Source organism: Bemisia tabaci, chromosome 1 (genome assembly GCF_918797505.1).
Source record: "Bemisia tabaci chromosome 1, PGI_BMITA_v3".
Lineage (NCBI taxonomy): Eukaryota > Metazoa > Arthropoda > Insecta > Hemiptera > Aleyrodidae > Bemisia > Bemisia tabaci.
The window spans coordinates 28582222-28602747 of NC_092793.1; the positions used below are offsets into that span (position 1 = coordinate 28582222).

General features: G+C 36.2%; 2 protein-coding genes across 6 annotated transcripts in view; one reads left to right on the top strand and one right to left on the bottom strand.

Annotated features, from left to right (window-relative positions):
- The window catches only part of LPCAT (lysophosphatidylcholine acyltransferase), a 30167-nt gene extending 27737 nt beyond the window's left edge, over positions 1-2430 (top strand). For all 3 annotated transcript variants that reach the window (XM_072299363.1, XM_019057249.2, XM_072299367.1), the window contains exons 11-12: positions 1051-1178; positions 1994-2430. In XM_072299363.1, the coding sequence (XP_072155464.1) occupies positions 1051-1169 (119 nt within the window). In that variant the 3' untranslated portion in view covers positions 1170-1178; positions 1994-2430. The remainder of the gene's footprint in view (positions 1-1050; positions 1179-1993) is intronic.
- Positions 2431-2696: 266 nt separating this feature from the next.
- The window catches only part of dom (domino helicase), a 64028-nt gene continuing 46198 nt past the window's right edge, over positions 2697-20526 (bottom strand). For all 3 annotated transcript variants that reach the window (XM_072299345.1, XM_072299341.1, XM_019057243.2), the window contains 14 exons: positions 19608-19767; positions 18629-18879; positions 17432-17568; positions 16333-16432; positions 15069-15383; positions 13714-13830; positions 12569-12692; positions 11750-11943; positions 10918-11238; positions 9949-10068; positions 8458-8730; positions 7662-7781; positions 6993-7232; positions 2697-5730 (listed from right to left, as the gene is read on the bottom strand). In XM_072299345.1, coding sequence (XP_072155446.1) covers positions 5722-5730; positions 6993-7232; positions 7662-7781; positions 8458-8730; positions 9949-10068; positions 10918-11238; positions 11750-11943; positions 12569-12692; positions 13714-13830; positions 15069-15383; positions 16333-16432; positions 17432-17568; positions 18629-18879; positions 19608-19767 — 2481 coding nt within the window. In that variant the 3' untranslated portion in view covers positions 2697-5721. The remainder of the gene's footprint in view (positions 5731-6992; positions 7233-7661; positions 7782-8457; positions 8731-9948; positions 10069-10917; positions 11239-11749; positions 11944-12568; positions 12693-13713; positions 13831-15068; positions 15384-16332; positions 16433-17431; positions 17569-18628; positions 18880-19607; positions 19768-20526) is intronic.

Consider the following 20526-nt stretch of genomic DNA (forward strand, 5'->3'; position numbering starts at 1 on the left):
AAGCAATTTTTCTGAGGCAGGAGATGAAAAATGCATTCTTAATAAATTTGGTACCTATGTATTTTTCCATAGGATCCAAACTCACGGCGTGAAACTGGAAAAACCATTGGGGAACAGTAAGACTCCAATCTTTAGGTATATCTGCACCCTGCATTGCCTACCCCCAAATTCACAAGGCGGTGCCATTATGGGCTTATTTCTACCCTTGGAAAAGTTAGGAGAGTCCGGCTTAATGATTTCTAGTGGATGCCAATACATGGAAAGAATAAAAAGTACCTGCAGAATTTTAGCTTGATTGAAACATTTTTAGAACTGCAAATATTTTTTTTTTTCAAACAAAATTGTGATTCTTGATTTTCACCATAAAATAATGGGTCTTATTTTGAGCAAATTTTGTTTGAAAACCTTTTTTTCTGGAAATAATTCCAAAAATATGGTTTATTATTCATCTCCTCACAGCCAGTTAAGTAGAGAAAATCCGTTTTTACTGAAATTAAGAGAACTAAGAGAATTTTGGTACAATAAAAAATGATAAAATGCCTGATAGACAGGTCACCATGACCTTTCCCGGTTTTTAAAACCGTGCTTTTTATAATTTTCTACAATTATTCGATAGCATGGTCATGAAGGAGGAGGAGGAGCATTTAAATGCTACTTACAAAGGGACCCTAAGTGTGACTTTCGCCACAACAGCCAAAAATTTGTAATTAATGCCAAACTTACATGTTGGTGTCATTATTTCACTGTTAATTTCATTAACGTTAAAGCTTTTGGAACTAATCACTAAGATATTGGAACAAGGTATATTTTTTTTGTTTATCTGCAGAGGATTAATTAGATAACATTTCAGAGAAAATGTGGGTTCGACTTATATGCCAAATAATGGATAATATTCATGATAGAAATATGTCTGTCCTAGAAGTATTGCTAAGTGCCTTTTGCCAACTGCTATGTGCTAGCTTGGTTGCATTGGTGTGTCACCCATGTCAACTGTTGCTGCCCATGTAAAATGCATAATGTATACGATTATGTAAAAATTTGTTTTTGCAGGAGATTTCAAAGGATTTGTGAAGGACAACCCAGACTTACTTAGCAAATGTGGAAATCTTTTAAATGATGATAATTATTCTCTGATCAACAATAACTCGCATCATCTCAAGGAAAATTGAGTTTGACAAGTAAGTTAGTGTACTGTAATTTGTTAGAACTGCAGTGGAACCTTGATACTCCATACCTCAATGTATGAAATTCCGATAAATGAATTCTGGGAATTAAACATTTTCTGCATTTATAGATTAAATTTCTCCCCATCCCTCATCATTTACACTCATATCTGCTAACTTTTACCTATTGTAAAGAGGAAAGTGTTTGAGCTCCATGATACTTCATCCCTGCATTAGGTCAGGTTTAAATTTGACCAAGGTATAAATCAGGCTTATCTTTATTTGTCTACGGCAAACATTACTGACGGCACAAAAAAACCGAACCCCAGGAAAAATTTGTATTACCTTGTCCTCTGAGTACAAATTTTTTATTTTGCCTGGGTAATTAGACTTCAGAAAAGACACTAAAGTCCCTTGCGGAAAGGGAAAGAATTTCTTCTGCATTGGTTTAATTGCATATTAGATTGTATTTTTTCTCTGAAATAAGTAACCCTTAATGACACTTATGACGCAATATTTAATATCAGTAAAAAAAAACAGGAAAAAGGCCCACAGAATTTATAAAAATAATAAAAACTGAATGGCAAATTTTGCAGCAACAAAGAGAAGTCAGGTAAGTGCATCAGGAATTTAGTAGATATGGACACTATCTCCACAAGCCTGGCTCAAAAAAATTGGGTCCTCAAAATCAGATGTTGCCATTCTAGATTTGCCCAAAAACGTATTTGTGAAAATATGGTCCATTATGTTTTAGATTCGGTGATGTTAAATACTCAATGAAGTCCTGTTTAATTATGGGGAATTCATGTTTGGTTTTACTTCTGTTACAGAACCTGTGTTGATGTGATTTCATAAGTTCTCATCTAGGTAATTGCTCATCATGTACATAGTCTGAGAAATAGAAGAACTCTTCAATCCTATTAGTTATTCATTTCTTCAGTATTTTTCCTGTTGATTCCTATTGTTATTTTCCATTGGTGCTCCTGAATATTTGTTCGTGTAGTTTTCTTTAGTGTGTAATTATTGTTGGACTCAACCTTGAATGTCCTCCTCTCCATTTCATGATTCAAAGTTTAAGCCCATGTTAAACATTCAAAATTTTGGGGCTTTCAGCCTCAAAACTATTTATTTTTAGTAAAATGTGTGATCAAAGATTCTAAGTTCCGTATGTCTCAATGTTTATTTTCAGAATATTTTTGAATTTTAGCATTGATAATTATTTGTTCAAAGAAAACAAAAATAAAATAAATTTTTTTTGTAGATTCTATATTTTTCATCAGTGTTCCTCCGTAATTATTATAATTTTTTTGGGATCTACAAGTAATGATGCCAACGAGTAAAAGACATGAGATTTTTTGTAAGAGAAATACACTTCTTTATTGAGAGCAGTGAAAAGTAAATGTTGAACTATTTTTGACTATTCACTGTTCCAACAGAAAGTGCTTTCTGCATTTTTAATTTGTATTTACAACTCTAATGAGCAATAAAAAAAGAAAAAATGCATTGGGGAGGGAAAAAGGGAAAAACATAGAATAAAATCAGATTATTTCTTTATTTCATTTCAAATCTGATAGTTGAAATCAGATTTCCAATTTAAACCAACAGGTGTGGAAACAGATTTTGTAACAACCTGATTAATAAACAAACTTTTGTCTGACATTCTTTAAACATATAAAATAAAGTTTTAAAGGAAGTACATAACTCAATTGAATGATCTGCATGCTAGTGCCATGACCATTCTTCGAAAAAATTCCGTTTCAAAAATCTTTGGTCATCGTTCTCAGTTGGAATCAAGTAAAATCATGTAACAACAGTATTAAGTGAATGAATTTCTAAAACAATCCATAGACAAATCTATGGATGGCTTTTAAATGAAAAAGCTTCTCATAAAGTTGCAAGCAAATAACAACCCGATTACTAGAAGTTGAAAGAAAGAAGCCACAAAATCACAAGAAATAGAAATTTTAAAAATATGCGGGTGAGACAGGGAGTTCTTATTTCAGGAGGGGTTTTTTTTTTTTATCAATCACAGTCACAAAAGAAAATGATTGAACATTGGAGTGTTAAATATTAAGAAATTATCATAGTGCTGCTTTCATAGCAATGCGGCTCATTCATTAAACCTGTTTTGAGTAGACTTATCCTTGTTCTGGAGAGATAGCTGAGGAGGAATATACTTCAGCTGCATTTCGGTTTCTTTTTAACACAGTGGTGACAGTTACATAATGACCAGGAAGTAGCACGGTCAAAGTTTTTCATTTTTGATGGTCTCCTAAATTAGAAGTAAATGATTAAATAATAAGGCTTATTTCTTGACTACCCACTAATTTCAGAATCTTTTGATACGTTCAAAATTTTAAGCAGGAAATTTTTGCTTATGAGACTGTAAGTAATAATATGTGTTTGCCTTGTCCAGTAAGCTACTGGTCAACTATTTTTTAAAGAGAGAGAGGGGGGGGGGGAGCGGGGAGAAAGAATAAAAAAATTCCATCAGCATTCTTGCAATAAAACAAAACGAAAGAATTTAAATATGGTGGATCTTCTGCCATATACTAAAAATAAACTGATTTATTTGTATCAGGCTCTACTCTTTTTGACAATCGGTTTCAAATGAGTATGTAGGCACTCACTGGAGGAAAACCTATTAACCTCTGAATAAAAATGCACTGTTGACGGCAATGTCAATGCATCAAACATATTAAAATTTAAAAAAAAAAAAAAAAAAAAAAAAAAAAAAAAAAAAAAAAAAAAAAAAAAAACTTAAAAAAATATGTTAAGAGGGAGGAAGGAATTTCGTTGAAGGAGTTGGATTTTTACTTTAGAGCAAACAAATATAGGAGGAAGTCCTACTGCTTAGGAGAAGCTGCACTACGAATTGGAACGGGAACATGAATAATAGTCAAGATACAGTTCCTTAGGCTGCTGAGGCTCCAGATATGATTCTTAGGAGATGATAACACTATTTTCTCTCTATTTAAATCAATTACAAATATTGATCCTAAGTAGGGAAAATAGATTCCTTGCAAAGATTTGATTGTTTTACATACATTTTAATGGAGGAAGTACAGTTTTGCACTCATAAAAATTGACTCTATTGAGTTTTTAGCAATTTACATGCCTTCGTTTGAATGCTTGAAAATCATTGAAGAACGGTTGGTAATTTATCTCGATCTAAAAGTGAGAAACATAAATTGACATATTTGTGAGCGCTACACTCACAATAATTTAGTCGAAATGGTTGAGGGCAAGTAAGAAAAAAAAACCCTGAGAAGGGACATTTGATCTGAGTGAAGCGGGTGCTGTTTTGATTGCAATTTTAGTTCGTTCTAAATTAATAACATAGGCCATGTAGAAATTAAACAGGATCATGCATGATTTAACTTAATGGAAATTTAACCTTGCGCAGCATTCAGCTTGATGGAGGTTGACTGTGTTGGCACAACTGGTGTTTTCTACTATTTCTCTCCTTAAAACACTTTTTTATGAGGACTGAGTTCAATATATTTATAAGGTAGTTTGCATCTAACGTCATTGATTGTTTTTAACTGAAGGCAAATCTTTGAAAAATTCAATGTTTTATGAGTCATTATTCCAATTCCTATGTAAGCCAGGCTCACAGCTCACATCTTGTACCATCACATTTCCTCCTTGCTTGGAGAGTGAGTGAGTGAGAACTAATCAAAGTGGCTCGATGTGCAGTATGACTTAAAAGAGGGTCAACATGTATATCATCATTTTCTAATGACCCATAGATTAAGTGAACAATTTAGTTTCAGAATATTTATCTTAAGAGATAATAATAGAAGGATAGTGGAGGTAGGAAGCGCTGACATAGACTTTGGCTGGTTGAGTAAATCTCAGGACAAAACAAGAACTTTTCTCAAATGAAACCCTGGACAGTTTTTTCCCTTTTCAATGAAATTTAGCTCCATTTTGACAAAAGAACGTAGCTAGCCTGCACACAAGGATAATTGTGAAATTTTATCACTTAAAGTTAGTTGAAACTAATACTGCCCATTAAAATTTACTCTTACATAGTAACTCTCTTACACCTTCAGACTATGTTCGATGAAACCCAGACCATATCGAAACGTCTGATGAACATTCTGTGGTTCTCCGAAGTATTAAATTATATGTGCATGTTCGGAGATTCTTTTCTCTCAGTAAAACTTCTTGAGTAATACAATTTTTAAAAAATTGCCCTAAAGGCCTTTCAGTATAAATGTAAAAAATTACAATTTACAATTACTGGATAGATCACAAAAACAATAAAAATGTTTAAAATACCTACAGGCAACAAATACAGGGAGCTTAAGGAGAATGCATCTGATCTGCATTACTTGTGATCAGATTATTTACAGCATGAGATTAAAAAAATATATTAAATCTATCAGATTAAAATTACAGTTAGGTATTCAATTGTTCACAATCCACAATTTACATTAAAACAAAATACTTGAGACACAATGGCCGATGAATATACATTCAAGACGAAATATTAAAAAAACAAAAAAAACTTACGAATAATTACTAAGTCACAGCCATGTTTCCAATTCTATTATTGTTGCTGCAAAATAAAACAAATAGTACAAAATTAGTAGGATGAACTATAATTGAAAACTGAATGAAAAGTGACAATATTTTTTGTTCGTTTTTTACCGCCAACAAAAACCTTATCTACTAGTATGTGCTTGTGCGCCCCTCCCCCCCCCCCCCCATCAATTATTGACTACAAACTTTAAGGCTCTCACCACAAGAATTGCAATCATCTTTTCGAATTTTTTTGCTTCGTAAATAGAGACCCAAAAAAGAACTGGTAAATGCCTCGGGGGCATAATTTTTAGGGATTTTTACCACTTATGGCACCTTGTCATTTGACCCTTGAGGCGGGCACTGCAACTTTGACACAACATAACTCTATGTAAAAACATTTCCCAACATGCATGTCAAGGACACTCAAAAGGAGTGTACACTCAAAAGGAGTGTCCATCAGGAAACAGAGATGAAATTAAAAAAACTGGATCTCATCTTAATGGAATTATTGCATAGTAATGCTACTTAGCAAAATTAACATTTTTGCACCTTAAAAAATAGAAAAATTATCAAGCAATGGGACGCTATTAAAATTGTTTTTTAAAAAAAAGTATGGTGCGTACAGGTAAGTATCATTGAAATATTTCATTTAAAAAAATTTCATCTCAATTCAATGATTCCTTCAAAAGTTAAAGGTAGTACAGGGTTTTGCCTTAGGAAGTGGACCTCCATCGTGGGGGAGGATGCACCAAAAAGTCTTCCGTACTTAAGCATCTCACTTGTCACTGTATCATCCCTGAAAAGATGGCACCAATCTGATAGAAAGCCAAATCTAGTGGCAGCAGGGACAAAATTTCTGCATGAGCTGGGATGGATCCTATATATATATATGGATAAAATGGGATAAATCAAATTGGAAGGGGATGAACCAGAATAGATTGCGATAAAACAGGAAGGACTGGGAAAAAATGGGTAAATTAGGAAAAGTCTAAAAAAAAGAATAAAATCGTGATAGATCTGGATAAAAGAGAACTACTGGATGGATCAGGATATATCCTTATAAATGAGAGCACATTAGAATGGATTGGGACTTCATTGGATAGACCAGGCTATCCTAAAAAAACATGCATGGAATGAAGCAAAAAATTTCAGACCTCCAGTGGAATTTCTATACTCATTCAGTACCTTCAGACTGCCCCTATAAATTGTTTTCTTTTTCTGGACTTTCCAGACCAGTAGACACGGGCTTGACAGATAATATGTTTTACTTGAAGCAATTTTGTGATATGTACTTACATTGTTTTGATGCTGCTGTTGTTGTGGCGGTTGTTGTTGTTGTTGTTGTTGTTGCTGCTGTTGTTGCTGCTGCTGTTGTTGCTGTTGCTGCTGCTGTTGTTGTTGTTGAAGAGGAGATGGAAGAGTGACAGCAACAGCTACAAAAGGAGGATTCGTTCCTCCTGTTGTCTGTAATCTGATGCCAGTGGGGCGCATCGATACTGTTTGTTGTCCACTTTGTTGCTGTAATGCAGCAGACACCTATAACCAAGAAGGGGGTGATTAAAGGGTAGTGGGACTTTATATCGTGAATTTGACAAATTCATAATCTTTTGTTAAACACAAAAAATGTTATTCGACAAAGTTTTGTAACAGCACATTCTTACTGAACTACGAATGGCACAAAACATTCTTGCTGCCATGGGTTACACAAGAGATTGAACCAGTATTCAATCTAATACCAGATTAGAATTTTGTTTTAAAACAGGGTTGACATTATCCTTTCATTTCCAATTTCCTTGCTCTCCCTTAGATCAAACAAAATTTTTAATGGAATTTTATTGCTCCTGAAAAAAAAAAAAAAAACTGACTCTTACTGAACTTTAAATAACATTGTCCTCTCTAGAGATTCAAAATATGGCAAGACAAGGCAACTATGGCAAAAAGTAGGAAAATAAAACTCGAGAATACCTGAGAATAGAGAGCTTGTTGCTGGGCGGTGTTGCTCATTTTCACAGAGCGTCCACTCGAATCAATTGTTACGTTTGGAACAGAGGTACGCACGGCCCCACCAGGAGCTGCAGTCACAACCTGAAGTCAAAGACAAAAATGAAACTAAGAAAGTTGAAATTTGATTCATGAAAACCTTCATAATTGCGAAGTCACCAAGGGTACAGAGACTTCCTGCCCACAAAGCTAGCCCAGTTACGACGAAATCTCAGTGAGAACTTGAAAAAACAGAAGAGCCCTGTCATATATTGAAATTGAAATTTTTATTTTTGTGCAAAGTTGAGGGAGAAAAAGTTTGTTTTGAGGAGATTCTTTTTTAAATTTTTTAAAATTGTTTTCTTTCATAGTCTGCAAGACAAATTCGGGTCAAAATACGGGGAAGGACAACTGAATTTAGGAGAAGGCTTGGAACTTCCCGCAACCCGATTTCTTTTGGAACTTCCAGGGCCCACTTGCGGAAACGGCAAAATAGGGGTCTAATAATTTCATATGAAGAAACGTTAGGCCACACCCCTATCAAAATTATCTAGGGGAGGCACTACAAGACCTCCCCTTGTAAAAAGAGAAGATCATGAGTGTGGGAACTCTTGCGCGGAAAAAGTCATCACAAATGAAAGCTCAGAAAAACTTTGTTTGCATGGACACATTTCCTGGTTGGGATGATCAAGGGTGAAAAGCAGGTTCTTGAATACTTGCACGGCAAATTAAGTTACCTCCAAGAGTTTATTAGCATTATTGGAAACTAGACGATGATTACCTGGATTGTTGGTTTAAGATTAGAGGGAGAGCTTGCAACTGGAACAATGCGAGTTTGGATTGGTGAGGATGCAGACGAGACTTGTGCCTTTGCAAGAACAGTGTGTGATAGGACCTGCCCTTGAGTTGCTGTGCCAGCACTTCCATGTGAAACCTGATGGGTGACCGGCTTGATAATTTGTTGAACTGGGATCTGTTGCATTGTCATCGTTGTCGGAATTGTTTTTGGAGTTTGGACTATGAGAGGCACTCCTCCTTTGCCAGCGGTAACTTGCTGTAAAAATAGATCAAGAGCTTTTGGTTAGGGCAGGAAAAAAAAGTAAGTAAGAACAGAATTAAAAGCTAGATTCTACTATGAACAAAGCCATTCAGCCTTTAAAGATCTTAGCATTTAAGTTAGGTGTGCAAAAAATTCCCATGAACAGTTTCTTGCAGTGTAGCACTTCTTACTAATGCCTTGGGCCAGAACCTCTCATTTGAAGACTTCTTTGAAAAAGAGCACGAAATGGAAGCTGTAGTTCAGAGAAAAACACATTCTTAATATTATAAAGTAGATATTTCCTGCAATAGATGAGCTGTCCCCGAAACTTAAGGTTATAATGATGTACCATACTTTTAACAGAAGTGTGCAAAATTGAGTTATCTAGCATGAATACAGCTCAATCATACAGCTTTCACAAAAATATGTTACACCCTTTTCTTGTTTCTTGTACTGAGATAAATTGTTTCCAATTGGAAATGTTTCTCACAACTTCTTAGGCATTTCAGATGATGTTATTAGTTTTTGGGCAAAAATTTGATAGGTATCTTCATTTCACTGCTTGGAGTTTCCACCTTGCCACATTTTCAGCATGAAGATTATACTTTTTGAAATAATTCAGTTGGATTTAGAAGTATTTATTGGCCTCTTCACTACCAAAAACAGTTCCTTGACTTATCAACTAACTTCCATGTAGTAAAAAAAGAAACTGGAACAATTTTTACAATTTGCAAGAATCAAAACTGCAAAAGTGGCGACATAAAGGAGGGAGACAGTAATGGTAAAACTTTTGATGGATAACTGAGCTTATCATGAGAAAATATGCAACAATTTTGCTTGAAAATCACTCTTCAGATTTAGGGCAACTTGTGTTCTTTCACTGTGGGACACTCCAAATAGTCTTAATTATCAGAAACTGTGAATCGAACGTGCGCGCAACTCAAGTTCAAAGCCTGTGTGGCATATATAATCATTTTTTTTTTCTTTCCTTCTTTTTTTCTGTGGTATTCCTAGCCAAATTTCATCTTTTCCAGAGGTATGGAGTTTTCAGCTTTCAAAAGTACAAAATAAGGCTCTACCAATCACTCCTCTATCAACCATCCACAGATGCTTCTCTGAGACAATCCATCAGAGTCAATAATCCAATTTTATCAATATTTTGTTAACGATGCAACTTCAGATCTGTAAACAAATAGCAGATCAGCAATTCTTACCACAGAAGATATAACTTACCATTAGTTGAGTTGGTAAGCGCCCTCGCTGAGCAGCCAATAACTGCTGCTGCAAAGCTATCTGCCTAACCTGTTGGGCTGTTGCAGGTTTCAGATTGGCAGTGCCCAAAGTTGCTTTAACCTGGAGGACAAACAGGTTAAAAGAAGCTATCATATCGAAATGAACTACAATGGATCAGAGTCAGTAACAGAGTTTCAAAAAGCAGATTCACCCAGTCACATATAATGAACAGAAAAATTTGTCATCTTCATTTGCACTTTTTTGACTAGAGCAGTCAAAATATTTCCGTACTCGCTTTACACAGGAGTGTGCTTCCAAACCCTCCCCTTTCATACCTGCAGACTCAACGTATGAATGGCCTCTATATAGGGCTTAGCGAACCTTGACATTTTTAAGTGAATCAAACTTTGATACAGGTTTCCAACCTAAACCAAACCTCAAACCTTTATTTCACAATAGACACCAGTCCGACCCTACCCAGCCATTTTTTAATGCAATGCATATTATGATTGAAAACAGGTTTAGAAAATTATACATGACACTACTGATAAGGTCACCTTTGTGATCACGCCATCCCTCCATAGAGATCCGTGGTGCGTGCAGCCAGCGCTGTGTGAACCTAAAAGCTTCAAACCATGTGGCCAGTTTGGATAAGGTTCAATTTAAAAAATTCAATTAGAATATAAAGAGTCTTTGTTGTGCGATTTTTCCTAGTTAGGCTTGCCTTCATGAGTACTTATCATTATCGGCAGATACTTGTGAATTTCAGCGGACTTTTGCAATTTTGCAAATGCGTGCAAATGATTGCTGTTTTCTCAAACTGCTCGACACAAAAATGACCCCTGATGATCATTAGCTTCTACCTTATTCTTCCTAAAGAAACAAAACGTTTTACAGGAAAGAAAAAAAAAAGAGAGTACTAATACTGCAGGGTTTTTATCTGATATGTTTAGGAGGCAGCAAAATTACCTGCGGAATTAGATTAGCAACAGGTATATGCGTTTGGCCTGGAACTGCCTTGACAAGGGCCGCAACTTGGCTGATGCCAGTTGATGTGGTTGTTTGCTGAGCTTGAATGCCAGCTTGAGCAAGGATTTGTGCTGTTGCCAGGTTACTACCACTGGCAGCTGCTGCTGCTGTCTGCTGCGGAGATTGTTGTTGTTGTACTGGTTGTTGTTGTTGTTGCTGCTGCTGCTGAGCTGCTTGCTGCTGTTGTTTTTGTTGCTGCTGGCGTTTCATTATTGCTGCCATTTCTGACTCTGATACTGTTCTGGCAGTTAACGGCTTTCCCTGCAACAGATTAGAGAGGGTCTAGGTTCACACTCTTAAAAAAAAAAACTATTGTTCCATTCACCATTTATCATATTGGAATTATTTAGCCAACAAGCGTTAAAAATTCAGCATAAAGCTGAAAATCTCCCTGTTTTTCTTCCCCTGAAGCTCGAAGAAGACAGAAAATGTTGCAGACAGTACAATCTTTCCAACAGTTTTTAATATCAGGACCTGAGATGTCTCAACTTTTCCTGTGAAGGGACGATCCTTTAATCCTCATGGATCTTCAAAAGTAAGTCTGAAGTCTAAATTAATGTATAATATCTAGAATTTGAAACTTGTACGTTCACAAGTACTTGTTCATTTTCTGTAAGAACCAGAAGTTGCTGTTTTCTCTTACATGTAAAATCGGTATCAGCAGATTTAACTACATGCATTACCAGAAACCCACTCCATCATCAGTAGATTTTTGTAATCTATTGTTAGATATAAAAATTTCTAACTTGCAAGTTTCAAAAGAAATAAGTACCTGTCTTTGCTGGGCAGTTGGAGAAGATACTGCCACAGAGACTTTAGCTGTAGTAGCAACTGAAACTTGCTGTTGTGCGGCTCCCTGCTTTGTCTGAAGTAGTTTCAACTGTTGTTGTTGACGCAACAATGCCTGTTCACGATACAAAGCCAGTTGAGCTGGCGTGTAGCCTTTGCTTCCAGCTAGTAGTGCCACTAAAAAATAAGAATTGATTTAGTTTTGGCCCCCTTCCAGATATTACAGGTAAATGAAAACATTCACATCGATAGCATTAATTCTAATGGTCTGTCCAACATCAAAGTGAGATTGCAAAATGCACATCTCCGGTTGCACCTTCACAAACAATGAAATTTCAGCTATTGCATGCACATAGGAATTTCTGAAAGTTCCATTAACAAACTAAATCGTTTCTACTTTAGGAAACTGTTGTCTTCAGATTGAAAACACTCTTCATTAAATTGAATATTCTTACAGTTAAAGTTCCTTGGGTTCGTCCATGAGGTTTTAAACTCTTTGCCTGGTTATATATATAGAAATTCAAGAAAATCTAAATTTAAATCAATTTGAAAACAAATATTCCCTTAATTATTAATTCTGTTGTCCATTAAAAAATATTTTCCTTCAAAATTTACACTTAAGAGGTTACCATTATTCACTGTTTTCAATTTTATTCTTCGTTCTATACATAGGTGGTTTTTTACTTTTGAAATATTTTGATGTTAGGCTCTGCTGCATGAAAATCGTAAAAAAAAATAAGTGAACCAATAAAAATCATTGGTTCATCGATTTATGGGTAAGAGAATCTCTTTCAGCACAAACCTTTCTGGGTAGCAGTGGTTCCAGGAGAGGCAGCTAGAGTTGTGGCGGTCCGCGCTTGACCAGAGGACGAAGGTGTGGATGACCTAATGACACTCCCAACAGGACTTGGAGTAGTTGCTGACTCCTGTCAAACCACCAGAAGAGTTACAACTTGCAAGATCCATTTATATAAATTTTATTATTCAAGTAACCCAGAATATAGCCCAAAGGAAGGAATAAGTTTGTTGCTTTGGAGCCATATGCAACGTATTTTTCAACCTATGACAATGGTGTCTACTGGACTGCGTATCTATGACTGTTGGTGTCAAGCGGCAAACGTTTTGCCTGATGCCAAATGATCCTGCTTCTGACTGTGCGTTGACAAACATACAAAATTTTAAATGCTTCTTTTAAGCATAGCTAGGAAATAGCAGTGGCTGTCCTCCTGACATTTATAAAACGGATTCTGACACAGTTTTCAACATTGATATTTTGCGCCAGGAGAGGTACTATTCAATGCACTACAGCTACTGAAAAGATATCTTTCAGGTATTTCAGAAAAGTGAAAATCCTGAAAAATGTATTTACAATAGGTTGGTTCAAAAGGGAAAGAAAAGTTAAAATTCATGACACTTTCATGATCGAAGATGACAGTCAGCATTGCCTTCACATTGATGCGACTCTTCCGAGCTTTCTACGGGCGAGGTATCCCAGGTGCGATCCAAACTGACGACTGCACTTCTGTCTCAGGGTCGTACCCGTAGACTCAAGACGCGTCCCCTGTGATAATCTTCTTTACAAACTCTTCCCACCCCACTCTCCTTAACTTCTTCTTTTTTAGGAAAGACAAAATTCAACGATCACAGCAGAATAGCACGCACTCATCAGCAAAATACCAATGACTGTGTCAACGAGTGATAATCCGACTTTGCACCTGCACTCAGGAGAGTTCCTGCAAAGACAATCCCAAGCACCAACCTCTTATTAACCGTTGATGGCGAGATAATCAACGAAGACGGATATTTTCCGGGCAGACCTGGTATCACCATGGAGGAGTGGACCCCTAACTCTCAGCATCGGGAGGCTCTAATATTGAATTTGATTGCATTTTAAGAAAGATCATGCATGGTCAAACAAAGGGAAAAATATGTCGGCACAATGCTTACTTGTTTTTTGGTAGGAGTGACTGTTGCTCCTGTTTTGGTGGTTGCGACTTGTTGTTGAGTTTGGCTTAATTGAAGCAACAGTTGTTGTTGTTGTTCTTTTGTCCCTGACTGCTGTAGCTGCTTTCACCATGAACAAATGGATACAAATACAATTAAATACAGACAAAAACATAGAGATGAAAAATAATGACTGAGAGGACATTTATGTGGTAATGATTCTTCCATATAAAGCTCTAGCATTGGACTGTGGATACCAAAAAAACACCCCTTTTCAAGGCTCTACCTGGAGCATTCCTTCTTACCAGCACAGTGCCCACAGCAGCAACCTCCTTACCCGTCCCTTATTGCCCCCTCTCCTCAGCCGATTGCTGGGCAGTCTCCTCCATCTCTCCACCTACATTGGGTCTCGATCACCACACCACTAGTCAGGTTGCTGCACAATGGGGCAAGGATTGGAAAAAACCCAGGTTTTTTTCTTAAAAGCCTCTACCCGCGGGTATTTTAGGGTTTTTTTGCGCTTACAAGGCACATTGGGAATAGTGATGGAAAATCTAGGGACAAAACAGTTACAAAACAAGACAAGAACGATAATCCTGATGTATGGGTTGAGAGGAAGGGGGGTTGAGGATTATATTCCGATCTGGGTTTAAGTTTTCCAACCACACAGCTCTATTTGCTTAAACTCCTTGATCTTTGTAAGATGAATCTTATTTGATTGCAGGAAATTTCAATCAAGAAAATTATCCACAGTCCAACCATGGTGTCTCATTTCCGCCTACTGAGCCAGGAAGAGGCATTTCAGATTTTGAAAGCTTCGGTTCATGTAGCATTTTTCTTAAAGCCAGCTTTTTTAACACATTCACTACATCACGTCAGGGTGATTGTTTTTTCTGGCTTATGCCGAGTCAAAACAGTCATGGTGACAGGTATTTGAAGCAGCACGTTTTCATTGCACTGCTGTGCAATTAAGGCGTTGTCTGCTAATTATCCATGGAACAAATTGCTGAATATCAATAGCATGCATAATTGATGAGCAGCCCTCGTGTTGCAGTAATTAGTGGAAACTGTAATTTGAGGCATTAAAATTTTGTTGTTTTTATGCGCCTTTTTCTGATTTGGCCGGAAAATTACACTTAATCCTAGTAGCAGGGAAGAAAAAATTCACATGCTTCCTGATAAGTAAGTTTCAGACTGATTTTTTTTAGAAGGAACTAACACCTTCGAAACTTTATGCAGCACAGATAACTTCTTCCTCGGATCAAAAATATCATAACAAAAATCATTGACACTTCTGTGATAATAAATTTCTTATGCAGATTGAAAATCTAAGGTGAGTTACATCAGTAGTTACTCACCGCAGCTGCAGCTGCAGCAGCTGCCTGAGCTGCTTGTTTTTCCCGTGCAATCCTTTCAGACCGTTTGTGCGCAACTTCAGCTGGCGTTAGAGGATTGTCATAGTCGATGTTACACTCAGCTAGCATTGCAGAGTGATTTGGATTAAAGTTTTTGCTACTAAGTGACGGGTTGCACTGCAGAGGCTTCACGACAGGTGTGCGTTGCTTTGAAATTTTCTGGATTGCATCAAAACGTCCAGCTAAAATTTGGACGTTGGAAGTATTTTTGTCTTGAGTGAAAAGTTGATAAGTTCCTAAAGATCTGCCAGATTTGGTCTGAAAAAAAAAAAAAAAAATAATGACAAAAAGAATTAGATGGTTTCGAGTAATGAGGATGATCTAAAATTCTTTCCAAGGCAATTGGTTAAATTTTTCTTTTCCACTTGAAGCATGATGAAAGTAAAATTTTCAAATTTAATAAGCAGGACTGTTTTTTTGTGTGCATTCGATGAGAGAGATATCAACATCTTCCTCTGTTTGCTTGTGAGTAAATTACAGTTGCTATTGGAACTCAAAGAAGTGTCAATAAAAGTAAATTCAACAAACAGCCAAAATCAATAATTTTGTTTCTCTTTCCCTCTACCTGACACCTTTTTTCTTCAATTTTTGTCTGTCACTTTATTTCCATGTCAGTCTTTGGTTATGACATTTTTAAGACTCTTAAAATTTTTTGTTGTACATTAAGTAGAAGCAAGGAGAAAAATTTTGATGTCAAAAAATCGTTAATTATGAGATGAGAACAAAAGGAAGGTTATTAGTAATGCAGGCTTTTTTCTGGCTCACCTTGGATCCAGATGATATGTATTTGAAACTTATGAATGTTGAACAGCATAGACTTCAGAATATGAGCATAAATGGCAGGTTAACCAAAACTGACTAAACTTACTGTTTCACATCTCTGACAAGTAATATTGATGGGTGTTTAATTTATTTTTCAGGTCTGATATAAAGGGACTTTTCGAACTCTAAATCATAACTTGAGACCTGACTTACTTTTCAAAACCAATGCTCTGCCTCATGGTCGGAAAATTACCACTTGCAAAGAAGGGGTGAAAACAGACAATGACATTTCCCTCCATCAACAACAAAAATTCGAAGTGCAAAATATGAGGGAGTTGACGAAGATCCACGGTGAGACGAAAAAAGACTGAAGTCCATACCCTTTCTTGATGACAAAAAAAAAAGCCCACACAAAAAATGAAGTCACTAATATCAATTAACTTACCTGAGGGGGTCTATAGAAGCCCTTCTGTTTTTTATTTTTCCTTGAGTTGGGATCATATACAATTTTACCTTCTTCACGCGGTAAAATAACACTTTCATACCTGAAATTCAGACCATATTGAGTTTTAAAAATGGCTCAAGACTTCATACTCCCATCATAAGAATGAAGATCATGTTTGATAGATTAAAATGACATAAAATAATCTGCTTACTTTGGGTTAAGCCTTTTGGAAATAATTCCAAAATACATTGATTATCATTGGGCTTTTAAAAATGACCATTGGTCAAATTGGGACTGAGCGAAAATTTTACTAGGTTCATAACTTTTTCCTCTTGATTCTGGTGACAAAATTGACTTTTTCAAAATAACGAAATTAATGAAATTCAAAATTTTGAAGATATGACCCAGGTTTTTTCAAATTACATGGTAAAGTTGCGAATTCTCTTATTTAAACAATGTAAATTTTTATTTTTTGTCACAGTTCGTTTGGGCGTTCTATTGGGCCTATTCCCATGATATTTGCGGTCATTGACAGGTGATTGTCCCTAGATGGGCCCGCTGTAATCAGATATTGGATATGGTACCCAGGTTTTTTTTATATGAGGGTAGATTGGGGAGCTTAGAAAGGAAGGCATTTGTAATTTCTGCCACTGAAAAATGGTGGGAATTTCAAATTTAGATGAAAATTGAACAAAGCGGGAAATGTTGAATCTTGGTCTGTCTGTAGAGTAAAGTAAGTCAATTGAAGGTGCACTCCTTTGCTACAGACTATAAATCCATAAGCGACGAAACGCTCCGTTCTGTTTGTTCCGTTTCGTTTAAGTCTTGGCATGAAGTTTGAAATTAATGACGATTTTTTTCAAAGATTTATTGGTCCAATTGCTCCCGGCCATAGGAAGATTGGACAAATGAGAGTTGGGTATGAAAATTTTGTCATTTTTTTGTCGTTCTTTCGTCAAGGCAGGCCTAGGAGAACGTGAAGCGCCCACTGGGAGTTGGGCCGCGTAGCGACCAGGAGGCATAGCCCCCTAGTTTTCTTCTACTGAGGTATCAATTTTTGGTGACTGAAAAGCTACTGGCTCAAATCTTTTACACATACCTATTTTTGCACTGTTTTGGAGATCTGTATAGCCTGGACTCTTTGTTGACTGCCTCTGCGACCATATCCCAGTTGGGAGTGTGACCAGGAGATAAAATGACAAGGCTCAATGGCAACTCTTGGACATCTTGTATGACCTGAAAAACAGGGGAAGATTTACTGTGAAATCTTGAAAAATTGGATAGGCTCGAGATTAGTGGTTTTGGCAGACGTAAGAGAATTTCCGACCGAGCCTAATTTTGGCATTATCATTCGGAATTTGCTGCAAGAAGACATTTTTTATGGGTAATCATGTGATTTTCACTAAAGGGGATAATTGGTGAGTTTTTAAAGAAATTTTAAGACCAGATCATCAACAGAAGCTGTGAAAAATAATGGATAGAGTGGGATTTCATTTGCATGGATTCACCATGCCAATGCAATATCTCAGCAACAGAAAAGAGCCTTTAATGTGAAGTCAGAATTTTGGAATTAGGATTTCTGAAATCAATGGGTCAGTTACGCTGGTCACAGAATTGTGTTTTGATGCTTGATTCTTATAGATTAGCTAAAAATATTGAGATCTGTCCAAACCGCAACTTTCTACGTTCAATATTAACAGAGATATTGCCCTTTGAAAAGTTGGGTTTTCGACGTCATCCACTGCGGTTGTGACACCCTTGGTTTCTTCCACCTTGCTTATATCCGAATTTCACGTCCAGTAACCAGTGCCAATGTGTGTCTCCCTGACTGATAAAACCAAGGTGGAAGAAACCAAAGGTGTCACTAGCGCGGTGGTTGACGTCAAAAACCCAGTTTTTAAAAGGGCAATATCTCGGTTAATATTGAACATAGAAAGTTGCCGTTGGGACAGATCTTCATATTTTTAGCTAATCTACTACAATTACGCATTAAAACACAATTCTGCAATTAGGGCAACTGACCCATTCTTGAAGATTTTTAAGATGAGTACACAAAATGAAAAAAAGTGTTCCATTAAAGTCAAATTACCATTAGAAATATAATTTCAAGATCACAAAATCTAATACATGCACCATTTTCACTTGGCACTATTATGTGTGAAGTTTTACTAATAGTATTTTACATAATCTAAGAGAGCACTTGATACAAATTATGAAGAAAGACCTAAATTTTTTTTAAGAAATTTTAATTTTATTTGTAAAATTTAGTTGATGAGAATGAAAAAGTAATACTAACATGAAGAATAGCGTAGTCCTCTGCAATTGTCCATTCTGGCACGTGATCTGGTTCAGGGGCAGGCTTGACTGGGGGCTGTGGTTTTAAGCCTGGGATAGGGGTCAAAATGGGTCGAGCGATACCTCGACTTTTCTGCGCACGGAATTCTTGTCGCATCTTGAGGATTGCAGCTGAGGGACGATCAAAGAGGGATCTGGGCGTGTGGAGAGCTAGATTTTCATCACGGTAACGCACTTTCATGGTAGGTCGACCTGAATTGGACAAAGCTTCACAATGAAAACAAAGGTGAAGGGTGAAATTGATAGGCAAGAACTATAGTACCCTTACATTCTTTTCCCCTTAACCAAAGAGACAGTTCTTCTGCAAATTTGTCTCCCTCACATCATAGAACTGTTAATTCAATCGCTCTCCTAAAAAATGTGAAAAAGTATCTATCTAACATGAGACTTTCAATTTCTACAGAGGTGACTTCTTTAGACAGCGATTTTTTCACATCTTTAAATTTTCTTCTTCTATTTTCTTCATAATTTATTATTTGAAAGGACTAAAGGCACTAGGAATAAAGAAACATTTTCTTTTTTTATTTCATCATATTTCAGTGGAAAAAATAAATTTTGAAGGTACTTGAAGTTTGATTATATTGATCACAGAAAAGTTTCAAGCTGAAAAATGTTGTGATGTAAGAATGCCTTACTTTAGAAATTGATTTTTTATCACTTCATTTAAATAGGTTAATTTCAGATAGAAATTCACTATCACAAACTTTGAATGAAGGCAGGTGCATAAAAATGAATGAGTCTGTTGCACACAAAATACACTGATAGAAGTATGAGAAGACTTTGAATGGTTAAAATGGGGTTATCTCTTGACGTACCCATATAAAGTCTACAATCAGGCTGCTGCAGCCACTACCCAAAAGAAAATTGCCTCCTCTTTTAATAAGTCCTTTGAACTGTCACTACAAAAAATCGTCTCTTACCATCATTAGATGTATCAGCCCGGAGCCTTTTGCGGTCTCGCTTATAATAAACAGGAGGTAGTTGGGATTCGGACATAGTTGTGTGTTCATACAACAAACCCAGAGAATGGTCAATATAAACATCAGAGTCATCAGTGGGAGGAGTTGGAGGGCACCAGATCTATAATTACAAAAATAAAATTAGCACAAAAGTAACAATAAGAAATCTAAGCTTTGAACTTTATGGGAGCTTCCTCATCTGGTTTCGGTATGCAGAGAGTACGTCTACAGAAAAAAGGGCAACAAAAAAAAGGGCTACAAAAAAAAGGGCTACTTTTTTTAGTCTACAGTCAAAACGTCTACATTTAAATGCCTACTAAAATTATGTCTACAGACAGTCAAATATGTCTACGCTATTAAAATTTCTACAGTTTGTTTGCCCACTTGGAAAATGTCAAAATATTTATGTTGGCCACTAAAAATATATAAGATATATTTATAAAATAAAAAAATAAATAAAATATACTTGTTGATATTTATAGGATCAATTATTCGCGAAATGTGACTCACAATTTTCCCTTCCTCAACGCTTGTAAAAATGATTCTGCCGTACCGCCCAATTTTGATTGAATAACTAATCAAACATTCGACAGTTCAAATGAGATTCTTATTAGACGACATAAATACGAACTTTGACATTTTTGGAGTAGGCAGTCAAATCGTAGACATTTTAATACCGCAGACATATTTAGACATTATTTTAATAGGCATTTTCATGTGGACATTTTAAATGTGGGCCAAAAGAGGTAGCCCTTGTTTTTGTAGCCATTTTTCTTGTAGACCTACTGCCCGTAAACCCTGGTTACTCTCCAAAATATACAGTCCAAGATAGAGAACTGAAAAAGGTTCGACCCTACAGACTCAAAATTTAAAGGATTTG